Source organism: Pelodiscus sinensis, chromosome 16, assembly GCF_049634645.1.
Source record: "Pelodiscus sinensis isolate JC-2024 chromosome 16, ASM4963464v1, whole genome shotgun sequence".
NCBI classification, from domain to species: Eukaryota; Metazoa; Chordata; order Testudines; family Trionychidae; genus Pelodiscus; species Pelodiscus sinensis.
Genome location: NC_134726.1, coordinates 46,895 through 66,500, shown reverse-complemented (window position 1 = coordinate 66,500; position 19,606 = coordinate 46,895). Strand labels below are relative to the sequence as shown.

General features: G+C 48.2%; 1 protein-coding gene across 10 annotated transcripts in view; it reads left to right on the top strand.

The window, feature by feature from the left end:
* Window positions 1-14,233, top strand: part of FBXL16 (F-box and leucine rich repeat protein 16) — a 282,879-nt gene extending 268,646 nt beyond the window's left edge. For all 10 annotated transcript variants that reach the window (XM_075898947.1, XM_075898946.1, XM_075898944.1 and 7 more), the window contains 2 exons: window positions 615-678; window positions 4,924-14,233. In XM_075898947.1, the coding sequence (XP_075755062.1) occupies window positions 615-678; window positions 4,924-5,072 (213 nt within the window). In that variant the 3' untranslated portion in view covers window positions 5,073-14,233. The remainder of the gene's footprint in view (window positions 1-614; window positions 679-4,923) is intronic.
* Window positions 14,234-19,606: the final 5,373 nt, after the last annotated feature.

Below are 19,606 nucleotides of genomic sequence, written 5' to 3'. Positions count from 1 at the left end.
CGCGCCCCCCCCCCCCCCCTTAAGCATATCCTGTTCCCAGCTGCTGGAGCGGGATCCCCCTCCCCCCACCATTTGTCAGGTCCCATTGCCTGCCACTGGAGCAGACCTCCCCCTCCCTGCCATACAGAAGATTCCATTCCCAGCCCCAGGTGCCAGAACAGGCCCCAGCCTCCCCCACCATTGTCACATGGTAGCATCAACCATGGGAGCAGGCTTCGCCCCCCCGCCAATGGCTGTGGTAGGTTCCAGCTCCCCATTCCAGTGGCTCCCTCACCATGCCATCTCCGCTGGCCCCACCTGCAGGAGCAGCCACCTGCTCTCCAGATGAGGTGGGTGGGGGAAGAATTTCTTGTGCACAGCCATGCAGGCGTGCACATTAGTGGGAACCATGGTCTGGGGTGTATCTCAGCTCTGACTTTGGTCAAGACATAAAATCTCTGTATGCCTCATTTTCCCCTTCACCCAATGGAAAGAGGAGGCAGAATTATTTCGTTTGTGCAAAGTGTTTAGAGATCTTCCAATGAAAGCTGCTAGTAAAAAGCAAAGTAGAGTTCGTTCATTTTAGTGCTGTATTGACAGTCCAGGATAATTTCCTCACTCTTCTGTTATTTTAGGTGCAAGACTTTGGCCTGAAGCATCTCCTGGGCATGAGAAGCTTGCGCCTGTTGTCTCTTGCTGGTGAGATCCAAACACTGGTTTATTCTGGAGATGATAGAATGGTTTCTGAAGAGGGAGAAGTATCAGCCTGGGGACAGGGCCACGGCACAAGAGATAGTCCTGGCCATTTCAGTTTCATGAATCAACCACTAGAATGTTGCTGAGTGATGACCCAATGGTGGACTGGCAGGATGCTATTCCAGCCTGGAATTATGCTTAGGCTTTGTCTACACTGCAGGATTTTTGCACAAGAAGCTTTTTGCAAAAGAGTTCCTCCACAAAAACTTCTTGCGCAAAAGCATGTCCATACCTTGAAAGCACATCACAAAAGCAATGTGCTTTTGCGCAAGAGGGTGTCCACACTGCATGGCCACTCAGAATGGCCATCAGAGCACCTGTGCTTTTTCTGATAGGCTCGTTTTCCTCAAGAAACCTCTGCGGAGCGTCCACACATGCCTTTTGCGCAAGAGCTGTAGCGCAAAAATGAGTTATTCCTCATGGGAAAAGGAATAACTCTACTGGTGAAAGCCCTCTGTCCTGTCGATTTATTGTATTTTTTTATTGTGCAAAAACGCACTTGAGGTATGGACGCTCCACTGGTTTTCTAGTGATGGATGGCAGAAAAAGGACTTGAGGTGTGGATGCTCTGCCGGTTACCTTGTAGTGTAGACATAGCCTTAGTGGAAGGTAAAATTGGCCAGTGAAAAGTAATTGCAGGAGACAGATTAGGAGAAGGCCCAACCATCTGCTTTCTCTGTTGAGGAAAGTGTCAAAGTCAGACAGGACTCACAGATTTGTCAGACCGCTCTGTTTTATTACCCAAGCTCTGCTAAATTAACCCAGAAAATGTGAGCCCCATACAAAGTTCAAACCCCTTGATTAATACAGTCAAAAGAAAGCCAAGTTAAAAGGAGGGGCAAAACTTCACATGATTAGTGTGAGACTTAGTCAAGTATCTTCATTTCAACATCAAGCACACAGCAATCTCCTGTCCATATTTCCCTGGTTATTTCAATTGCTTTCTGCTTAACACTTAATGTTCCTTTTCCTGTTAACTCAGGTCCACCTGGCTAGCACTCTGATCTGCATACCTACAAACAACATTAACATACTTTTCTTCTTCCTCTTAAAAGACAAACAGTATTCCTTCAACTTATTCAATTATTACAGCACAATTCATCTTTCTCTTACAGTATAATTCTTTCTACTTTCACAAAAGGAAGCAGTGGAAGAAGCCAATCCAGACAGCTAGAGGATTTCCTTCACCCAGATATTCCATGCTGTCACCTTACTGGCTGTGTCAATTACCATCATCCCTCTTGCTTTCTCCAATGTCCCCTGGAGGCCTCAAGCTAGAGCCCATAGAATCATAAAATCCTAGAGCTGGAAGAGACCTCAGGATGTCATTGAGTCCAGTCCCCTACGCAAAGCAGGACCAACCCTAACTAAATCATCCCAGCCAGGGCTTTGTCAAGCCGGGACTTAAAAACCCCTAGGGATGGAGATTCCACCACCTCCCTAGGGAACCCATTCCAGTGCTTCACCACCCTCCTAGTGAAATAGTTTTTCCTAGGCCTCCCGCACTGTAACTTGAGACCATTACTCCTTTTTCTGCCATCCGTCTCTACTGAGAACAGCCTCTTTTTCTTTGGAACCTCCCTTCAGGAAGTTGAAGGCTGTCATCAAATCCCTCTGACTCTTCTCTTCTGCAGACTAAGTAAGCCCCATCTCCCATTCTGGACAGCAGCACTCCCAACTTTTCTCTGAACTCATGGACCCTGGCTGTCAGAAGTGCAGACTGATGCACTTCTGATGATAGGTGAAAAAGTGCTCAACACTTCTGAAAATCAGACTCTCGGGGACAAATTCCATGCTATGATCTGCACAACTGCCCTTTGCTACAGTTCATGACAGCGTCACACAAGGCTGAGCCACCAGCTTTCTAGGCAGCTTGAATCAGAGTCCTGTTTCTTCAAAAGAATTCTGAGTTGCCTGGAAGTGTTTGACTAGAATGGAGGCACCAATGTGAATTAACAGTGTTTGCCATGCTCCATCACTGGCCTTTTCCTTCACTGACATGTTACACTGATGGATGTCAGAAGTGTTGAGCACATGCACATGCCTGAGCAGACCCATCCCATAGATTCTAAAGATTCTCATTGGCCATAAATCAATAGGATTGGAAAGGCCCCCAAGAAGTCACTTAGTCCACCCACCCAGTAACCCACTGGTACAGCCTTGTGTAAGCTTGTTCCCCCCATAGTGAGTGTCATGTGAACGTGACATTTTTGGTGTCAACACCACGATGCAGTGACCTGCCCTCCCATCTATTTAAGGGTTATGTCATTTGAGCCCTTTTAATGGATTTATATCCTCATTTGCTCTGCTGTGCTACCAGAGATACCACTCAAACCTGCCCAGGACCCAGATATGGAGGACAGCATAAGTTAAAGACTCACATTGATATAATGGTGTTCAGAATCTAGGGAAGACCTCAGGTCAGTTTCTTCGGCACAACAATATGTGTTTACATCTCACATTCATGAGTCAGCTTTTCTAAATCAGTTACATTGTAACCATTGTGTGAGGTCAGCTCACCTGTTTAGGGTGAGATGATGGTAGATTTGGGTCTAAAAGGAGGACTGGCTGCCATCAAGAGGGCACTTGCAAGTTATGATCATGGAACTATTGTTATGCTCGTAGCAGAGCTAGTCATATTCCATGGGCTATGTCTACACTGCACATTGTTGCACAAGAAGATATGCAAATGAGGTGCAGCAATGAATATCGCTGTACCTCATTTGCATACCTAATGAGGAGCCATTTTTGCGGAAGGGGCTTTTGCGCAAGAAGGAGCTGTCTCCACTGTCTCCACTGCTCCTTCTTGTGCAAAAACTCCCTCTTGCGCAGGCACCGTTCTTCCTGAAGATAAGCGGCAGAACGGCTCCTGCACAAGAGTTTCTGTGCAAGAAAGAGCAATGTAGACAGCTCCTTCTTGTGCAAAAGCCCCTTCTGTAAAAATGGTGGCTCATTAGGTATGCAAATGAGGCACAGCGATTTTCATCGCCACACCTCATTTGCAACAATGCGCAGTGTAGACATAGCCCATGGTTCTTACTATTTCCTCTGCTCGTTTCTGTACGAAAAACGTGTTTCCCACCGAAGCAAGGTAGCAGCAGCACTTCTGAGCATCACTCAAACCTGATGACTGGATCAAAAAATAGCACCAATAGTTTTCTGTTAGTCACTTTATGTTTACTGGCTTTCTAAATGAGGCTTGAGGACAAATGGTATTTGTGCTATTTACAGTGAAGTAAATCAGGAATGATTCCTTTAATGTTCTCAAAATGATGCTAGAACAATGGAGATCAGATCCAGGCCTTGTGTCCTGTAGTGGACGGATGCAGTGCTGCTGTGGATTGGTCCTGCTCCCTGTAGATAGAAGAGTATGCTACAGCAGCTCTCCCCATCTCCAGAGATCCAGGTGGTCTCCCCCCACAGATATTTCTGCTGTGTTAGGGTATTTCTACACTAAAAAAAAAGACCTGCAATATCATTTCTCAACATCTGGGTCAGATAACTTGGGCTCACAGGGCTTAACGCTGTGGGGCTAAAAATAGTTAAATATATGTTCAGGCTCAGTCTGGAGGGTCTGAAACCCGACAGGGGTGGAGGATCTTGAAGTCCAGACACTATCCCTAGTCCAAATATCCACACTGCTATTTTTAGCTGTGTAGTACAAGCCCTGCAAGCCCAAATCTAATGACCCGAACTCTGGGACTCACTGCTGTGAGGTTTTTTTGCAGTTAAGTTAAAGACCAGAAAGAACCAACAGATCATCTTGTCCCACCCTCCAGTCATTCATAGGCCACCAATGCCCTCTAGTATCCTCACACCAATTACAGCAATCAGCATTATATCAAATCATTGGAGCCCTCAGGAGACCAAACTATAGTGTGCCAAGTCAGAGAATAGGAGAGACTGAGGTTCACCAGTGCCTGAAGTCCCTGTGATAGCAGGAAATTTATTTAGAGAGATACTCCGAGATGACTGTAGCAAGTGACAGGGCCAACATGTAAGGGACAAGTGATGGAGCCTGGTGGCATTGTTCTCTATTTTGCAGCCGGTATTTAGAGATATGTTAGACTGATAGCTAGCCAACCCCCTTCCCCACATAGAGGGATGGCTAAGTTCTTCCATGTCTACCTCAGATGGTAGTACACCATAGTACCTTGCTCACTGGGTATTTTCACCTTCTGGTTTCAGGCTGCCCTTTGCTGACAACCACTGGGCTCTCAGGTCTTGTCCAACTTCAAGACCTAGAGGAGCTGGAGCTGACCAATTGTCCTGGTGCCACTCCGGAGTTGTTCAAGTATTTCTCCCAGCACCTGCCAGGCTGCATGGTGATCGAATAAGCAGTCTCAAGGATTGGCCAACCTTCGCTCCCAATCCAGCACTGATCAACTAACCGGAGTTATCATTTTGTGTTTCTTTTGTTATGTTTGGGGAGAGATGCTTACCATGCTGTTGATTTAAACCACTCACCGTGTATACAGCAATCAAGAATTAATTAATCACATCAATGCATTGGATGAAGACACCTAGAGAGAGAGATATTTGCTATCTCCATAACAATGGGCATCTGTCTGTTCCTTAAGATGTGACCTTCATGCAAGAATATCTCTGCAAAATTTGTAAATTTTCCACGCCTTCATCACCTCTCGGCTTTTTTGTAATGGTCTGTCCTGAAAAAACAATTAATTTAAAAGATACGGCCAAACAAAACTCAACAAAATCAGAGCAAATGAAACAAAGTAAATGAATGATCATGAATGGAGAGCTGAGACAGAATGACACTGTTTCATGGCCCAAAAGGTGTTCCTTTTTGTGCTGGACCCCCAGATGTGGCTTTTGCCCAAGGTCTTGTGTCACAGCAGTTAGAAGTTCCTTCTGACTGCCTTCTGGGTGGGATTGGTGTTGTGTCTGGGGGAGAAACCCAATTGGAGACCCTCTCCATTCTGGGTTCTGGATGATCAAACCCAGTGTTTCCATAGCATCTGAACCAGAAAGCTAAAAGAATCCTGACGGACAGAGAGACTTGAAGAAGAAGAAAGAATGGAATACCTGATGCCATGTGTTTGCTGTCTCTTAATTCCTTCAGCAGGACACTGCAGGGTCTGCCATATTGGAGACGTTTAAAAACATAAATCGACCAATGCTGTGAAAGAGAAGCACGGGGCCCATTCCGAGGCTTTTGGCAGGCCAGGTGCCTTCTGGTATGTTGACCGTGATTGTCTTGTCTTCATTGAAAGCATGGATCTGTGAGCAAATTTCTTGATACTAACAAAACCCAGCTCCCCACCCAGTCCTCTGAAAACTCAATCTCCCCATGGTCCAGTGATCTGAGACGGACGGTCACCTTCTGCCATTTTCATTTTGTTAATAAGATGTTCTTCTCAGAACAGCCTGCAGCCTTCGCATGCTAGCTTGCTTCAGTCTTGTGGTAAGGTAGGTTCTGGAATGCGCAGGGCTGGGAGGGCCTATGGGGCAGCCCTCTGCCGAGCTCCATTTCTCTTCCAGTGTGAAGCTGGTGTGGCTTTGTATCCAATCCACATATGGTTATTGGAGTATAGGTTTAATGTGAGAGCTGGGAAACTAGAGCAGCTCCCTCTTCCTTCAGCTATCTCCCTTCTCAAGCTGCAGCCTGGAAGAGTGGAAAGAAAGCTGTGGTGTCCTGCTGTGCTTGATGTGTAGCAGCATCTTTCCCCAGGACCAGCTTGAGGCCAGCTCAGTTCTAGGATAGAGGCAGGGGCAGGCTTGCAGCACATCAGTCAGACTGGCCTGCGATCCTACTAGGGTAGTGGGCCCCAAACTGTGTTGCATGCCCACAGGGGGGTACATAGCCATTCAGCCTAACTCTTGTCCCAAGCTCAGCTCTCGCCCTGCTCAGCATCCAGCCCCAGCTGCAGCCTCTGGCCCCAGCTTAGATTTGCCAGGTTATGGGAAGGTTGTGGAAAGGAAGAGAAGCAGGTGCTGCTGGAGTCAGGAGGAGCACTCAGAAACTGCTCCAGCCAAGAGGGACAAGCAGCTTTCCCATCCTATCCCACTTAAGCCGCCACCCCGTGGAACACAACTCCCCCTCCCCCTCCCAGTCCAACCCAAAGTCCTGGCTCCCCATCCCCCATCCTGCCCCACTCACCACCTGTTCCCTGGGCACAGCTCCCCCACTCCCAGCCCTCCCCACTCACCCCCTATCCCTGGAGCATGGTTCCCCTACTTTGCCCTCTGCCCCTGTGAAATGGCTCTCCCTCTGCCATCCCGCCCCACTCACTCACCCACCCAATGGGGAGCTTGGACTGGGTAAGGGAAGGATGTGACCAAAAAAATGTGGGGACCACTGTATTAGGGTGACCACCTTTTCAAAATGTAAAAATGGAATCCATGCATGAGTCCCCACGCTCCTCTTCCTCCTAGGCAGGCCAGAAGCCAGAGCCGGGCAGAACTGAGGCTGCTGTGGGGAGCCCAGGACCCTCCAACTGCCCTGGGTCAGGGACCAGGGTGCCCAAGAACAGCCCCTGGGCTGGGTCTCCACCCCTCTGGGGCATGCAACAGGGCAGTTAAAGGGTTTAGGTCTCTTCACAGCATCCTGGACTCCCTCAGTGGCTATTACCACTGACCATCCTGGACACTGCAGAGTGGGGAGGAGGAGCAGGAGCAGGGCCTTCTGATGGGGTGAACCTAAGGCCTGTCTCAGCAGCTCTTCCAGCCCCTGGCTAGTGCTGCCTCAGCTTCAGGCAAGGATGGAGCAGCACTACTGGGAATCCAGGACAGATGATGTCCCAGAGCCATTCAGCCCAGTACTAGGGCTTGAACTCTGCATTTCAGGGCTGTCTTGTTCAATTCTGGGCAGCGGGTCACCCTAGATCCTGACTGTTCCCTTCTTGCTACTTTTTCCTCCAGACCGACTCTAAGAGGCAGGCTTTCCCAGGCAGCTCCTACTTTGACCTGCTGCTGGGCCTTGACTCCAAGGAACCCTTTACATCTCACTATGGCAGACAATAGCAGCAGAGTCTGCTTATTTCCTTCTCCATCAGGAGGTGGCCATGGCCCTAGCATCTAAGCAGCCCCTGGTTACTTAGAAAGCATCCCTTGTGCTGCAGTTAGTGGGGGCAGCGGGCCTGAGACATGAGCTGTACTGTCCACAGCCCAAACCAGTTCTCAGCAGCTGGGCTCTTTAGACTTCTGGGTAATCTCTGTATGTTTGGCTTGTTTGGGCAGTGAGGAGAGAGCCCATCACTGCTCCTTCCCATGCCAGTGCATTTCTGCTCCATGTTCTGTTTTCAGGGAGGCTGAAGGAAGCCCATGCCCGACTCCATATACGCGCACTCGTCCCATCCCATAAGCACTGCCAAGAGACTGAGGCTAGGTCTACTCTACACTATAGTCTTTTTTTTTTGAAAAAGCTGTGTAAATAGCGCTCCGCAATTTGCATAGCTTTTTCCGATTGCTTTCCGGAATAGGCTCTTCTGCCATTTGGCCCCAACGGGCCAGGTATACATAGAACAAGGTATACAGGGCTCCCTGAAAGAGCACGTTTGCTCTTCAGCAAAAAAAGCAGAAGAGTAAACACGTTCCCTGGACGCGGCGGAATTTTTCCAGGATACCGAAAACCCCGCAGTCTAGACCCTGAGCTTACTGCTTTGAGGAAATGTCATCCCTCCCTGCTCAGTCACTGTTTGCCTACCCTCCCTTCTCCTCCAGGAACCAAGCTGGGTGGAGCTTCAGGGCTAGAGAGAGGAGCAGGTTGCTTCCTAGGATTGGGAGAGGAAGCCTGGGATGAAGAGATTGGGATTCTGTAGGGAAGGCATCAGGAGGGTCACTCCTTCATATCTTGAGGCTGGATTGCAGTCTGGGTACCTTGACAGTCTCCTGTCCCATTGCGATCAGCCAGAGTGCATCCAGCTCCTGTGGTGTGGGAAAGGGAGTCTGCAATGCAGGAGAAGAGGCCCAGGACCTAACATCACTATAGCTCATCCGGCATCAAAAACCATCTCCCAGACTCTGTGTCTCATCTCACAAGTCCTCCCAGAAGCATCAGTACTTTCTACACTGCCTGCTTTATCCCTGACCTCAGCCAGGGACTGGTCCTAAGGGAAAGTTGCTGACAGGGCTATCCTTAGGGGGGCCTGGGACAACACCCCTGCCACAGGTTCCACCCCCACCTTGCCCCACTCCTGTCCTTCCCCATCCCCATTCCTGCTCCACTTGTGTCTCACTCCTTCCCATGTGCAACACAAGCTTTGGGATTACTGGAGCATCGGGTGGAGAGGGGTTGTCCCACCTCTCTTACACTCACCACAGCAGCAGGAGCCCGAGAGGCCCAGCAGTCTGCTCTGCTCTGCCCCACCACCTTCTCCTGAGTTGCTGTGCTCGGCTTCTCTATGCCAGCAGGAAGTGGAGTGCCCTGGGGCCCAGGCACTGTGCCTTGCTGCTGCAGAGAAGCAAAGTACAGCAGGTCAGGAGAGGGTGGCAAAGTGGAGTGCACCAGGGCTGCTGGGGCCAGCTTCTACCTCCACAGTGAGTGTGAGGCAGGGGAAGGTGACCCCTGCTGCCGCCCCGTGCCAGGCCCCCGGGTCATCCCGTGGGTCCTGTCCATAGGACAGTTGAGGCAGCTGCTGTGGGGGCCCAAAAGCACAAGGCCTGGGGCATTTGCCCTGAACCAACTCATGGATGGGACAGCTCTGGGTGCTGAGCATAGCAATTAGAAGGTTCCTATAGTGAAACGCCATCAATCCTAATCTCTATAGCCCTGCAGATCCACAGATATCTGCTTCATATCCCCAGGTATCCTCATCTGTGGCTCATTTTTGTGATACAGGGCTGTCAGGACCAGGCTCACTGTAGGAGGCAATGCACAGCCTAAGCAAGGAAGGAGTGACTTGCATTGCTCAGCAGCAATCTGCCCATTTCCTGTTGTATTACGTGGACATGGCACTTTGCAAATCAGACCTTGTTCCTCCCAAGGCCCTTTTAGGCTAGGAGTTAATAGACACCCTGGTTTTAGAATGGGGCAGTAGATAACAGCTGCTGATTAGCTGAAACCAGTGTTGGCAGGGCTTGTCATGGGATCTTTTTTACCAGCTGGGATTGGTGCCCTTGGACTCTGTGACATCCAGTGCCACTCCCAACATGCACTGCAGCAGGCAGGGCATCCAGGATCCTAAACCTCTTGGCTTTCTCATGTGCTGAACACAGACTGTGCTGCATGAGATACAGCAGGGACCTCCTGGCTAATGGCATAAGTAAGTTCCAGAAGTCCATGGTGTCAGAAAAGGTAAGGGCCCCCCTTCCCAAGTCTGAAATCTGCCTTCTCCAGCTCCTCCACAGGCCCAGTACACCCCCTTGTGCACTAGCTCTCCCTTAACCCCAATCCAGCCCCAGGTCCCTCATGTCCCCCTAGAGACTCCCAGCTCCCTCCATAGTACCCCTCATTACTCTCCAGGCTGATGCAGTTCCCATAGCTTTTCCCAACCTTCTTCCAGACTGCTTCATTCCAGCCCTCAGTTCCCCCAGTGCTGATCCAATGACTTCTCCAGGCCCTTTTAGTTTCCCCGCCACTCCACTTTGTTTCAAGCCCCTGCCCCCACCCAGTTTCCCTCTTGGTTCCCTCCAGCTCTGTTCCAAACCCCTTCCATCCTCCCATCTCTGAGCCATACATCCCAGGCTCCATTCTGACTCATTTCCCCTTCAACAATTCCAATCCAGCCCACACCTCCACCCAGTTCCTACCTAGCCCCTCTAGTTTCCCCACCTTCCCAGCCCTATGCAAAGCAGCTGATGCTTTTACCCTGTTGAGCATGTGGAGTGGGGCAGTGTACTCCCCTTCCATCTCTCACATGTCTCCCACACTCTCCCCCAGCATCTTCTTTAGATGCAGTCCCATAACCTTTTGGGGCACAACTGCACCACATGCACTATTGTAATTCCTCCACTGTTCTGCAGGTGGCCCTAAAAATGTAAGAAAACTAAAATATCTGCCTGGTGTGGATGTGAGGCAAAGAGCTGACCACAAAGCTGAACAAGGTCCTGAATAGATCTTAGCAAATGTTGCAAAACTTTTCCATTCCAATTGGCTTTGGTTGTATAAGCCTCTTTCTCATGATCGCTCCCCATGTACATGCAGAATCATGTTTTGGAAACAAGGTTGCTTGTGGAAATTGTTCCTTAAACTCCCACGTTCTAACATTTACAAAAATGCACCTTCAAGTCACTTTCTGCAAGCATTTGCACTAGAAACCTGATAAGATTATACTCACTCAGTCAGGGAATAGAAACAATACCATGTGGTTTACTTGACCAAGCACCGGGCTTCTATGTAACACATTTGTCAAAATGGGTTGTCTGTGGCATGATGAATAAACCTGGGGGAAATGCATTCAAACAAATTAGCATTAAGCTTATTGAATACATTCTCTGTTACACACGAGTCACTCAAGTCTGGTCCTGAGAAAGAGGCCAGCTTCTCCACACAGTCTTTCTACCAAGGAGTGGAGATGACCCACAACAGCTCAAACTGCAGCTCAGTAATTCAATGGTTTAATAATTTCTAATGACTATGGATTGTCACAGCTTTCTTCATTTGTAGTGGACATGAATTAACTGATTTAATAGCCACTTCTTTATTATAAACTTTTGTTGCTATAAAGATTTGTAAGCTTTCAATGATCTCCCTTAGGGTGACCTTTTGCAACTTCCTGCTCCATTGGTTTCTCCTTCTCAGTTACGGGGGAGGGCATGATTGGGGAGCTGCTACCTTGGCTAAGCAGTAGCTTTGGTTGCTAATTGCACTATTGGCAGGTCCCTCAACTTGCCAAAACCACTGGGTGGGCAGCCAGAGTTCCTTTTGACAAGTTCAGTCCTTCCAGTGGGGACATTGGAAAACTCTGATCATTACCAGGAAATCTGCAGGGACTAACAGTTATGCTAGTCCCCATTCGGGGATACTCACTCAGAAGGCGTCTATGGGCATACACTCGGTAGCTCTAAGGTACTGCTGGGCTAGGCCTGGAACCTCAGGGATCACCCCCAAGATGTTGGCCTCTCAAAATGCTCTTCTTTAGCTGATGAATTCCTAGAACTGCTGCGCAGTTGTATAGTGATGGGTACCCTCTCCTTTCCTGAGGCCTGGAGCCCCAGAGCCTCGTTGGAAATAACACTGCTGCTAAGTGCAGAGTCATGAGGCATGTTTGGAAACAAAGGGGGCCTAGTCCAGAGGAGAAATCTAAAAAAAAGAGCCTGCACTGGAGAAGGTGATCTGTAGAGCTGGATTGGCAGGAAGGGACAGGAAATTAAAGCCTTCTTTTGCTTAGGTGCCAATATTTCTAGAGCTGCTCCTGCAGTCACTGGGACGATTCCTTGTTCCACCTCCCCCCCCCTCATATGTTTTCCCTATTAAGCTGCTTCTGCTAGTCAACGAGCCTGGCATCTCATGGCTGCTCGATTAACAAGCCACCAGCTCACACAAGTTGATGCTTACAGGCTCCCACACTGAACTGTTATTGCTTCTATGTATTTGATCAAGCAGGAATCCAGAGATCATTCTCAGAGTGCACTTACCTATGGAGATGTCTAAAGGGGTCCCCTGCCCTTTGAGCTATTTCCCACCACTCGAGTCACTGCAGTGTAGGTGCAGGTTTCTTCAGATGGACGTGCTTGTCCTGGGACGTGTGTGTGTGCTCCTCCATCATATATATTTAATTCTCTTCCCTTCTGAGTTCAGATACTGGTTGGTAAATTGAAGCAGCCCAGAGTCCCCCGCTTTCCATTCCATTGTTTTTTCCCCCTTCTTGCTCAAACTGTCCCAGCCTCAGTTAGTGAATTTTGCATATGTAAATTGAGATCTGTTGACCTAAGGAGAGGCAAGAGGGGGATAGATTAAGTATTATTACGGAGCTGATCCTGTCAGGTGTTGAGCCCTTGTAACACCCATTGGAAGAGAATTGTATGAGCTGCCTTATTCACCAAAAGTGAGCAAGCACACAACAAAGGTGACAACCCAATCCCAGCCACAGGGATTATTGCTGGTACAGGCAGTCCCTGGGTTACGTACAAGATAGGGACTGTAGGTTTGTTCTTAAGTTGAATCTGTATGTAAGTCGGAACTGGCTCCAGATTCAGCTGCTGCTGAAACTGACCAGCGCTGACTACAGGAAGCCCAGGCAGAGTTGCTCTGCCCCCTGCCTCCTGGAATCAGCGCTGATCAGTTTCAACAGCGGCTGAATCTGGACTCCTGGGACAGAACAGCTGGGCTGCCAGGTAGGTCCCTGCAGGACCAACCCAGCAGCACCCCAGCTGCTCTACCCCAGGCGTCCCGCAACAAAAGCCTGGTCTGCTGGGGGGGGGGGGGCGCACTAGCTGCGCCCCCTCCCCCCCAGCAGACCAGGGAGACCCGAGCAAATCCGCGGAGGCACAGAGGTACCCCCGCCTCTGCGGCTTTGCTCCTGTCTCCCTGAGTTCCCCCCAGCACAGCAGGGAAACCCGAGCAAAGCCGCAGAGGCGGGGGACCCCGCTGCCCGTGCGGCTTTGCTCCCTTTGCACAGGGAGACAGGAGCAAAGCCGCAGAGGCGGGGGACCGCGCTGCCCGTGCGGCTTTGCTCCCTTTGCACAGGGAGACAGGAGCAAAGCCGCAGAGGCGGGGGACCCCGCCGCCTGTGTGGCTTTGCTCCGGGGCAAAGGAGCAAAGCTGCATGGGCAGCGGGGTCCGCCACCTGTGCGGCTTTGCTCGGGTTTCCCTGCTGTGCTGGGGAGTCCCCCCCAGCACACCAGGGAGACCCGGAGCAGCTTTTCTCGCCCCGGAGGACGCCGTGGCGGGACCGCTGCGCTCTGGGCGGTCCTGCCGCCCGCGAGCTCCGGGGCGAGAAAAGCCCCGTTCGTAAGTGCAGACCCGACATAAGTCGGATCCGCGTAAGTCAGGGACTGCCTGTATTGCCCCAACATGCAAGATGCTAGATATACTGTAACAGACAGTCCCGCCCCAAAGAGTTTACAGGCCATCCTCACTATAAGTCCAAGATACTGTGATAGATAGGAGGAGTGTTGGCTAGTACTGAGTGACTAAGGGGTTAAGCTCAGGAAGCTAGCAAGGGTGTTTGCAGGGGCCAAAAAAACCAATTGGAATACTGTGCTGAAATATGAATTGCATAAGATACCTTGTCTGCTTTCTTTGTGTGGGGAAGTTAAGAGATCAGAATGATTTAAATCCAAACAGGACTACCATGTCTCCTAAGAATTCAGGGCATGGAAGTGGACTGAACCAGGAAGGAGCATGAGCAGGACTCGACAGATCACTGAATCTACTTGCCCGTGGCGAGTAGATTTCAGTTGGTCGCCCCGTTCACTGGCGGTAAATCTGTGACTTTGGGGACTTTTTGTAAGCAGAGCCTGTAGAGCGGGTGGGGAACCTCAGGTCCAGGGACCGGATGTGCCCCCCCGTTTTCCTGGATCCAGCCCCTGAGGCTTGGAGCTCCCCCCAGTATTGGGGAGCCCACGATGGTGCTCCAGCCCCTCACAGGGCTGGAACACACAAAATATTTAGTAGCCTGGGCCCCCCAAGGCTCTGGTGTGTGAGGGGAATGTGAGGAGTGTCTTTTTCCTTCTTAGTTGGGGGTCCACATCAGTGAGGGTTGATTTTCTTTTTTGTTTCTCACTTGTGCACAGCCCCCTACTGATTTTTCTCTTTTGCTGCCTGAGGGTGGAAAAGCACAGATTAAATCTGCATAGCCAGAAAGTCCAAACCGAACAGTGTTGTTGTTGTTTTTTTTCTAGCTTTCGGGGCAACTGGATAGCTAGGCTAGAATAGGGCAGGGAAGTAGCCCGGTGCATGCTTTTGTGGTCGGGCAGAATAGCCCTAGAGCAACCAACTCTCCCTAAGTGACACCCTGAAATGAAAACAGCCTCAGATCAGGGCAAGACATCCATCCACCCGAGAAGATTTGTACACTGAGGAGGGGGCAGGAGCAGTGGAATTGTAAGGGTGGGAGAGTACCCTTAAGGCAGGCAGATCTCTAACTAAGGAAAAGAGTTCTGCCCACAGATGAAGCAAGTGGAAACGGAAGTGAAAATAGTTAGAAAAGGAAGCAGAGGTGAGGCAAGTGGAAGAGGAAGCACAGGCGAAGCATGCTGAAGTGGAGGGTTTAAATCATTCTGTGTGTCTCAACTCCTGACTTAACTTTCCCATGCAAAGAAAGCAGAGAGGGGATCTTATACAATTCAAGTTTCAGCACTGTATTCTCATTGGTTCTTCTGCCTTCCCCCCCCCCCCCCCCGCCAACACCCTTGCTAGCTACCTGAGTTTAACCCCTTAGTCATCGGGTGCTGGCCAGTGCTCCTCCTATCCATCACGGACACGTTCCAAAAAAATTGGACTAATAACGAAACAACTTAAAGTGGGGAATTTGTTTCCCATGGCTGACTTCTGTTTGCACAAATTGGGTTATTGGGTTTTTTGCATGATTTAAGAGTGGGAAATGGGAGGACTTATTATAATGCATCAATTACTGCCAGCGTCAATGACTTTAGTGTGGAACGGATGTATACCAGGGCAACTTATAGCAGGGACACCCTGTATCATCTAAATGGAAAGGATGGATAAAGGAGAAATTAAGGTGCAGAATGGTGAAGTGACTTTTTCTAGGACACAAAGCAGGTCAGTGGCAGAGAATAGAACCTGGGTCTCTTAAATGTATGTCCAATATGGTACCCTCTGGATGACATTTCCTCTTTAAGGAAGTTGCAGTTAACCATATATTGGAACCCAGCTCATTGCACCATCACATCCAATATTTTGCATCTGACAGCAATTAAAAGCTGGTGCTTCAAAAAAGGGGACTCCATAATATACCTGGCTAACTTCACAATGAGGTCTGTGAAGGTGGTGGAAGGTAAACCACTTCATGGCTCAGAAGGCCATCAGTTTGTGAGTTGGCTGTCCTTTTCTGGGTTTGTAAATTGTTATAATGTATTGGCATAATTTGTTCCAGCTTTTTTTCCAGATAAGATCGTTAATTATCTTTCTACCCTGATCTCTCTCTGTGCTCAATTTGGTGATGTGGTCTTACTGAAATATATTTTGGTGAGAGCTTGGGCCCTGATCCTCAAAATCCTATAGCTGTTTGAGCAGAGCATTTGCAATTGAGGGCATTTGGCACTTTGGTGGCTTGACCTGGTTCCTCTTGGAGACGGGGCCAGCAATTGCTTCTCTGTATTGGGATGATTAACCCTCAGCTTTCTGCAGGACCCTGTATGCTTCCTCTCTGCTTTAATGCCATTCTCTGGAGCACAGCGTTTTACTGTGGATGGCTGAGCATGAAGCCATATTGAGGGCTAAGAAAAGCCAAATGAAGGGATTGTCTATCTGGCAAAGTGATTTAGAAATTGATCAGTGGGGCAATTTCATGCTAATTTCTCAAGATTTATTTGAGTATCTGAATTTGGCCCCTGGTCTACACAGATTTGTAACCTAGTGAGACTGTGCTTAAGGTCCTGTCTGTGCAGGCAAGACCAAACCATGTTCTAACATGGTCAAGAGGTTTGTGAATAGATTCCATGGTGCCAATCTGACATTGTATCATTTTATGGCTTTTATGTATCATTTCAGCAGTGATTCTGCTATGAGGACCAGGTAGCAGACACTCTCATCCGTAGAGGTCTCAAATGAAACTAGGAAAATGGGGCTTTCCCACCCAAAGGCTAGTTTTGCCCATAAATCTGAGGCATCAACTTGTCCAGAGTTTTCCATCTGCTCACTGAACCCTAAACAGTGGGAGAGAATTGTGAGGAAGGCTTGAGGGTCCAGGAGAAGCCAGCGAGCAGCAAGTGCCTTCAGAAATAAATGGTGTATTTTTTCTTCTAAGGGAAATGGGAGCTTTTGAGGTTGGCTCTTGGACCTGCATATGGCCGAATCTTTCTTACGTTGTGGAACAGAATCAGGATAAGATCTTGGATCGTCTACAATACAAATGTCAGCCAGTCTCCAGCTGCTATTGTGTAGGGTATGGGCTTGATCACCTACTAGGTCTTTTCTAACTCTAACCCATAATATAATAATTATGTTTAACAACTATACCCATTTACCTCATTCTAGGCTTTTCAACTTTCCAAACTGATTTCACATTGCCTCCCAGAAAGTGATCCATTTTACTGCCCTTTAAACTTAACCTGGGGACCTTCAGCTGATCTGGGAAATAAAGTGTCAGAGATAAAATGTGGCACTTCTTAATTCTCCTGCTGGTGGCTAAGATCTTGTGTGGTGGTCCAGCATGGAAGGTAAGCAAACAGTATGGGTCCTGCTTCCACAGTGGTTTTACAATCAGGAGAACTTTACGAATGGCTGGGCCTCCCAAACTGTGAGTTTCACAAAAGAAGTTAGTATTCTGCAGGGAGGGAGACCTTGGAAGGGCACAGAGATGCACATTCCTCGAGTGAGAAGCCTTTCTTTGTAGTCAGAGTGTAGCTGATGCAGAAGGAGTTCTGTTACATGAGGCACTGAGCACAATGAGAATGACTTGCTCCTAAAAGGACACAACTGAGAAGCTACATTTTATTTTGAAGAGGGGAGAGGATAACTATAAATCTCTGTGGGCTCCGCTGTGCCTTTAAGTCAGCTTCTGGCTAGGAACTATATGGTGATGTACCTGTCCTGCAGGAGCTGCCAGAAGCATTGGGTCTTAATGAGACACCATGCCTGATAGGCTATGCCTACACTGCAGGCTTTTTGTGCAAGAACAGCCATTCTTGCGCAAAAACTTGCCGGGTGTCTACACTGCATGCATGTTCTTGCACAAGTAAATTTACAGTACAGCATCGGAAAACAGGGCTTCTTCCGGAAGAGTTATTCCTCTCCCCACAAGGAATAAGCCCTCTTGCGCAAAAGCTCTTCCACAAGAAGGCAGTGTAGACAGGCAACATGAATTTCTTGTGCAAGAAACCCCTATGGCTAAAATGATCGTCAGAGCTTTCTTGCGCAAGAGAGCATCCGCACTGCCATGGACGCTCTTGTGCAGCACATAGCAGTGTGGACATGCTCTTGTGGAAGACTTTTTGTGCAAGAACTCTTGTGCAAAACAGTTCTTGCGCAAGAAGCCTGCAGTATAGACGTAGCCATAGAGTTCTAGGAAGTACAGCTGCTGTGGCACAATGTGTTCAGTGCAGTGGGAGGCAGCGTAATCACATACACCCTTTACTGCCCTTTGCTTTCTTTGGAGTTACTAGAATCAGTGCTATCATCAAACAGAGCCCAGGCACTCATAGGAGCACAAAAAACCAATTGCGGTTGGAAGGCCAGCTTGGGATTTAAATTATCTCCTGTAGTGTTGAAAGATTCAGCACAAGAGCAGTATGCTAAGGCAGGAGAACTAAGAAGTAAAACTGACCTTAAACAGAAAGGAAAACCAGTTCAATTGAATTGTCCAAGCAGTGTGAGAAACAAAAACCAGGAAGCATTCGGCAATGGAAAGTATCTTTAATTTTTAAATAATGTAAAGAAATATACCGTATATGTATTATATAATACACATGTTATGGAGCCAGATCCCTAACTGGTGTAAACTGGCATTGCATCATTAGATTCCTGATTTATATCAAGTGAGGAACTGGAATTATATCCCAAGATTATTCCCAACAGTCTGACCCTTTACTGTTGTGTTTTTTTTTTATTTTTAATCCTGCACTTTCTTAAGAGATATGGTATACCCTGGCAAAGCATCTGTGTTGTTTTAATTGGGTAACCTTGAAAAATACCTGTCATATCAGAGACTGTGTGAAGCCCATCATGAAAGAACCAAGGGTTGGAACAATAAGACTGAAAAAGGGGGATGGGGGACATTATATTTAAAAGACTCAGGTGAAGAAAAATTGATGGGCCAAGATTTCTGATGGTGTAAATTGGCCATGGCGCTATACAGATTTACACCAGCTGAGGAACTGTCCCAGTGTTCCTAAACTGGCTGACCCAGTTGATCCCAATCCTTTCAGGGTTTTGTCGCTGGTATAGTTGATTCAATTTCATTAGTGCCCTAATTATGTGTCTGTTGGGCTAAAGAATCACAGGGGTTATGATATTTCAAATCGCCATAGAATGAAAATAGAAGGGGAGAGGAAAAAAAAAATCTGAAAACCATTTTCTTACTGTACATAAGACCTCATTCTCCTGTATATTCTGAAGATATAATCTTATATTTGGTAAGTGTTTCTTGTGCTATTTTATCACGTGACTTGTTTATAAAAATATATATTAAAAATTTTAAAAAATACAAGGCTTAGTTAATGTTCCTGTCTCAGGCATAATTATTTAATAGACTTTTTTTCCATTCTCTTTCATAGTCAAATGTGCAACACAAGAAGATATTATCCAGCAATATCTACTGCATTAAACCAAGATATTATTTATATTGGGGGAGGAGGGTGTCCCAGTTGTGATTCAGGCCCCATTCTGCTAGTTGCTGTACTATCATAGTAAGAAATAGTAAGTTTGGCAGTCTCAGGCTAACACCTCCAAGCCACATATGATACTCCTACGCTGCGTCTAGACTGGCAAGTTTTTCCGTAAAAGCAGCTGCTTTTGCAGAAAAACTTGCCAGCTGTCTACACTGGCCGCTTGAATTTCCGCAAGAACACTGACGAGCTCATGTAAGATTGTCAGTGGTCTTGCGAAAATGCTCTGCCGCTCCCGTTCGGGCAAAAGCCCTCTTGCGCAAATGCTTTTGCGCAAGAGGGCCAGTGTAGACAATGCATTATTGTTTTGCGCAAAAAAGCCCCGATCGTGAAAATGGCGATCGGGGCTTTCTTGCGCAAAGCTATGTCTAGACTGGCATGGACGCTTTTCCGCAAAAAGTGCTTTTGTGGAAAAGCATCCCTGCCAATCTAGATGCTCTTTTCCGCAAATGCTTTTAAC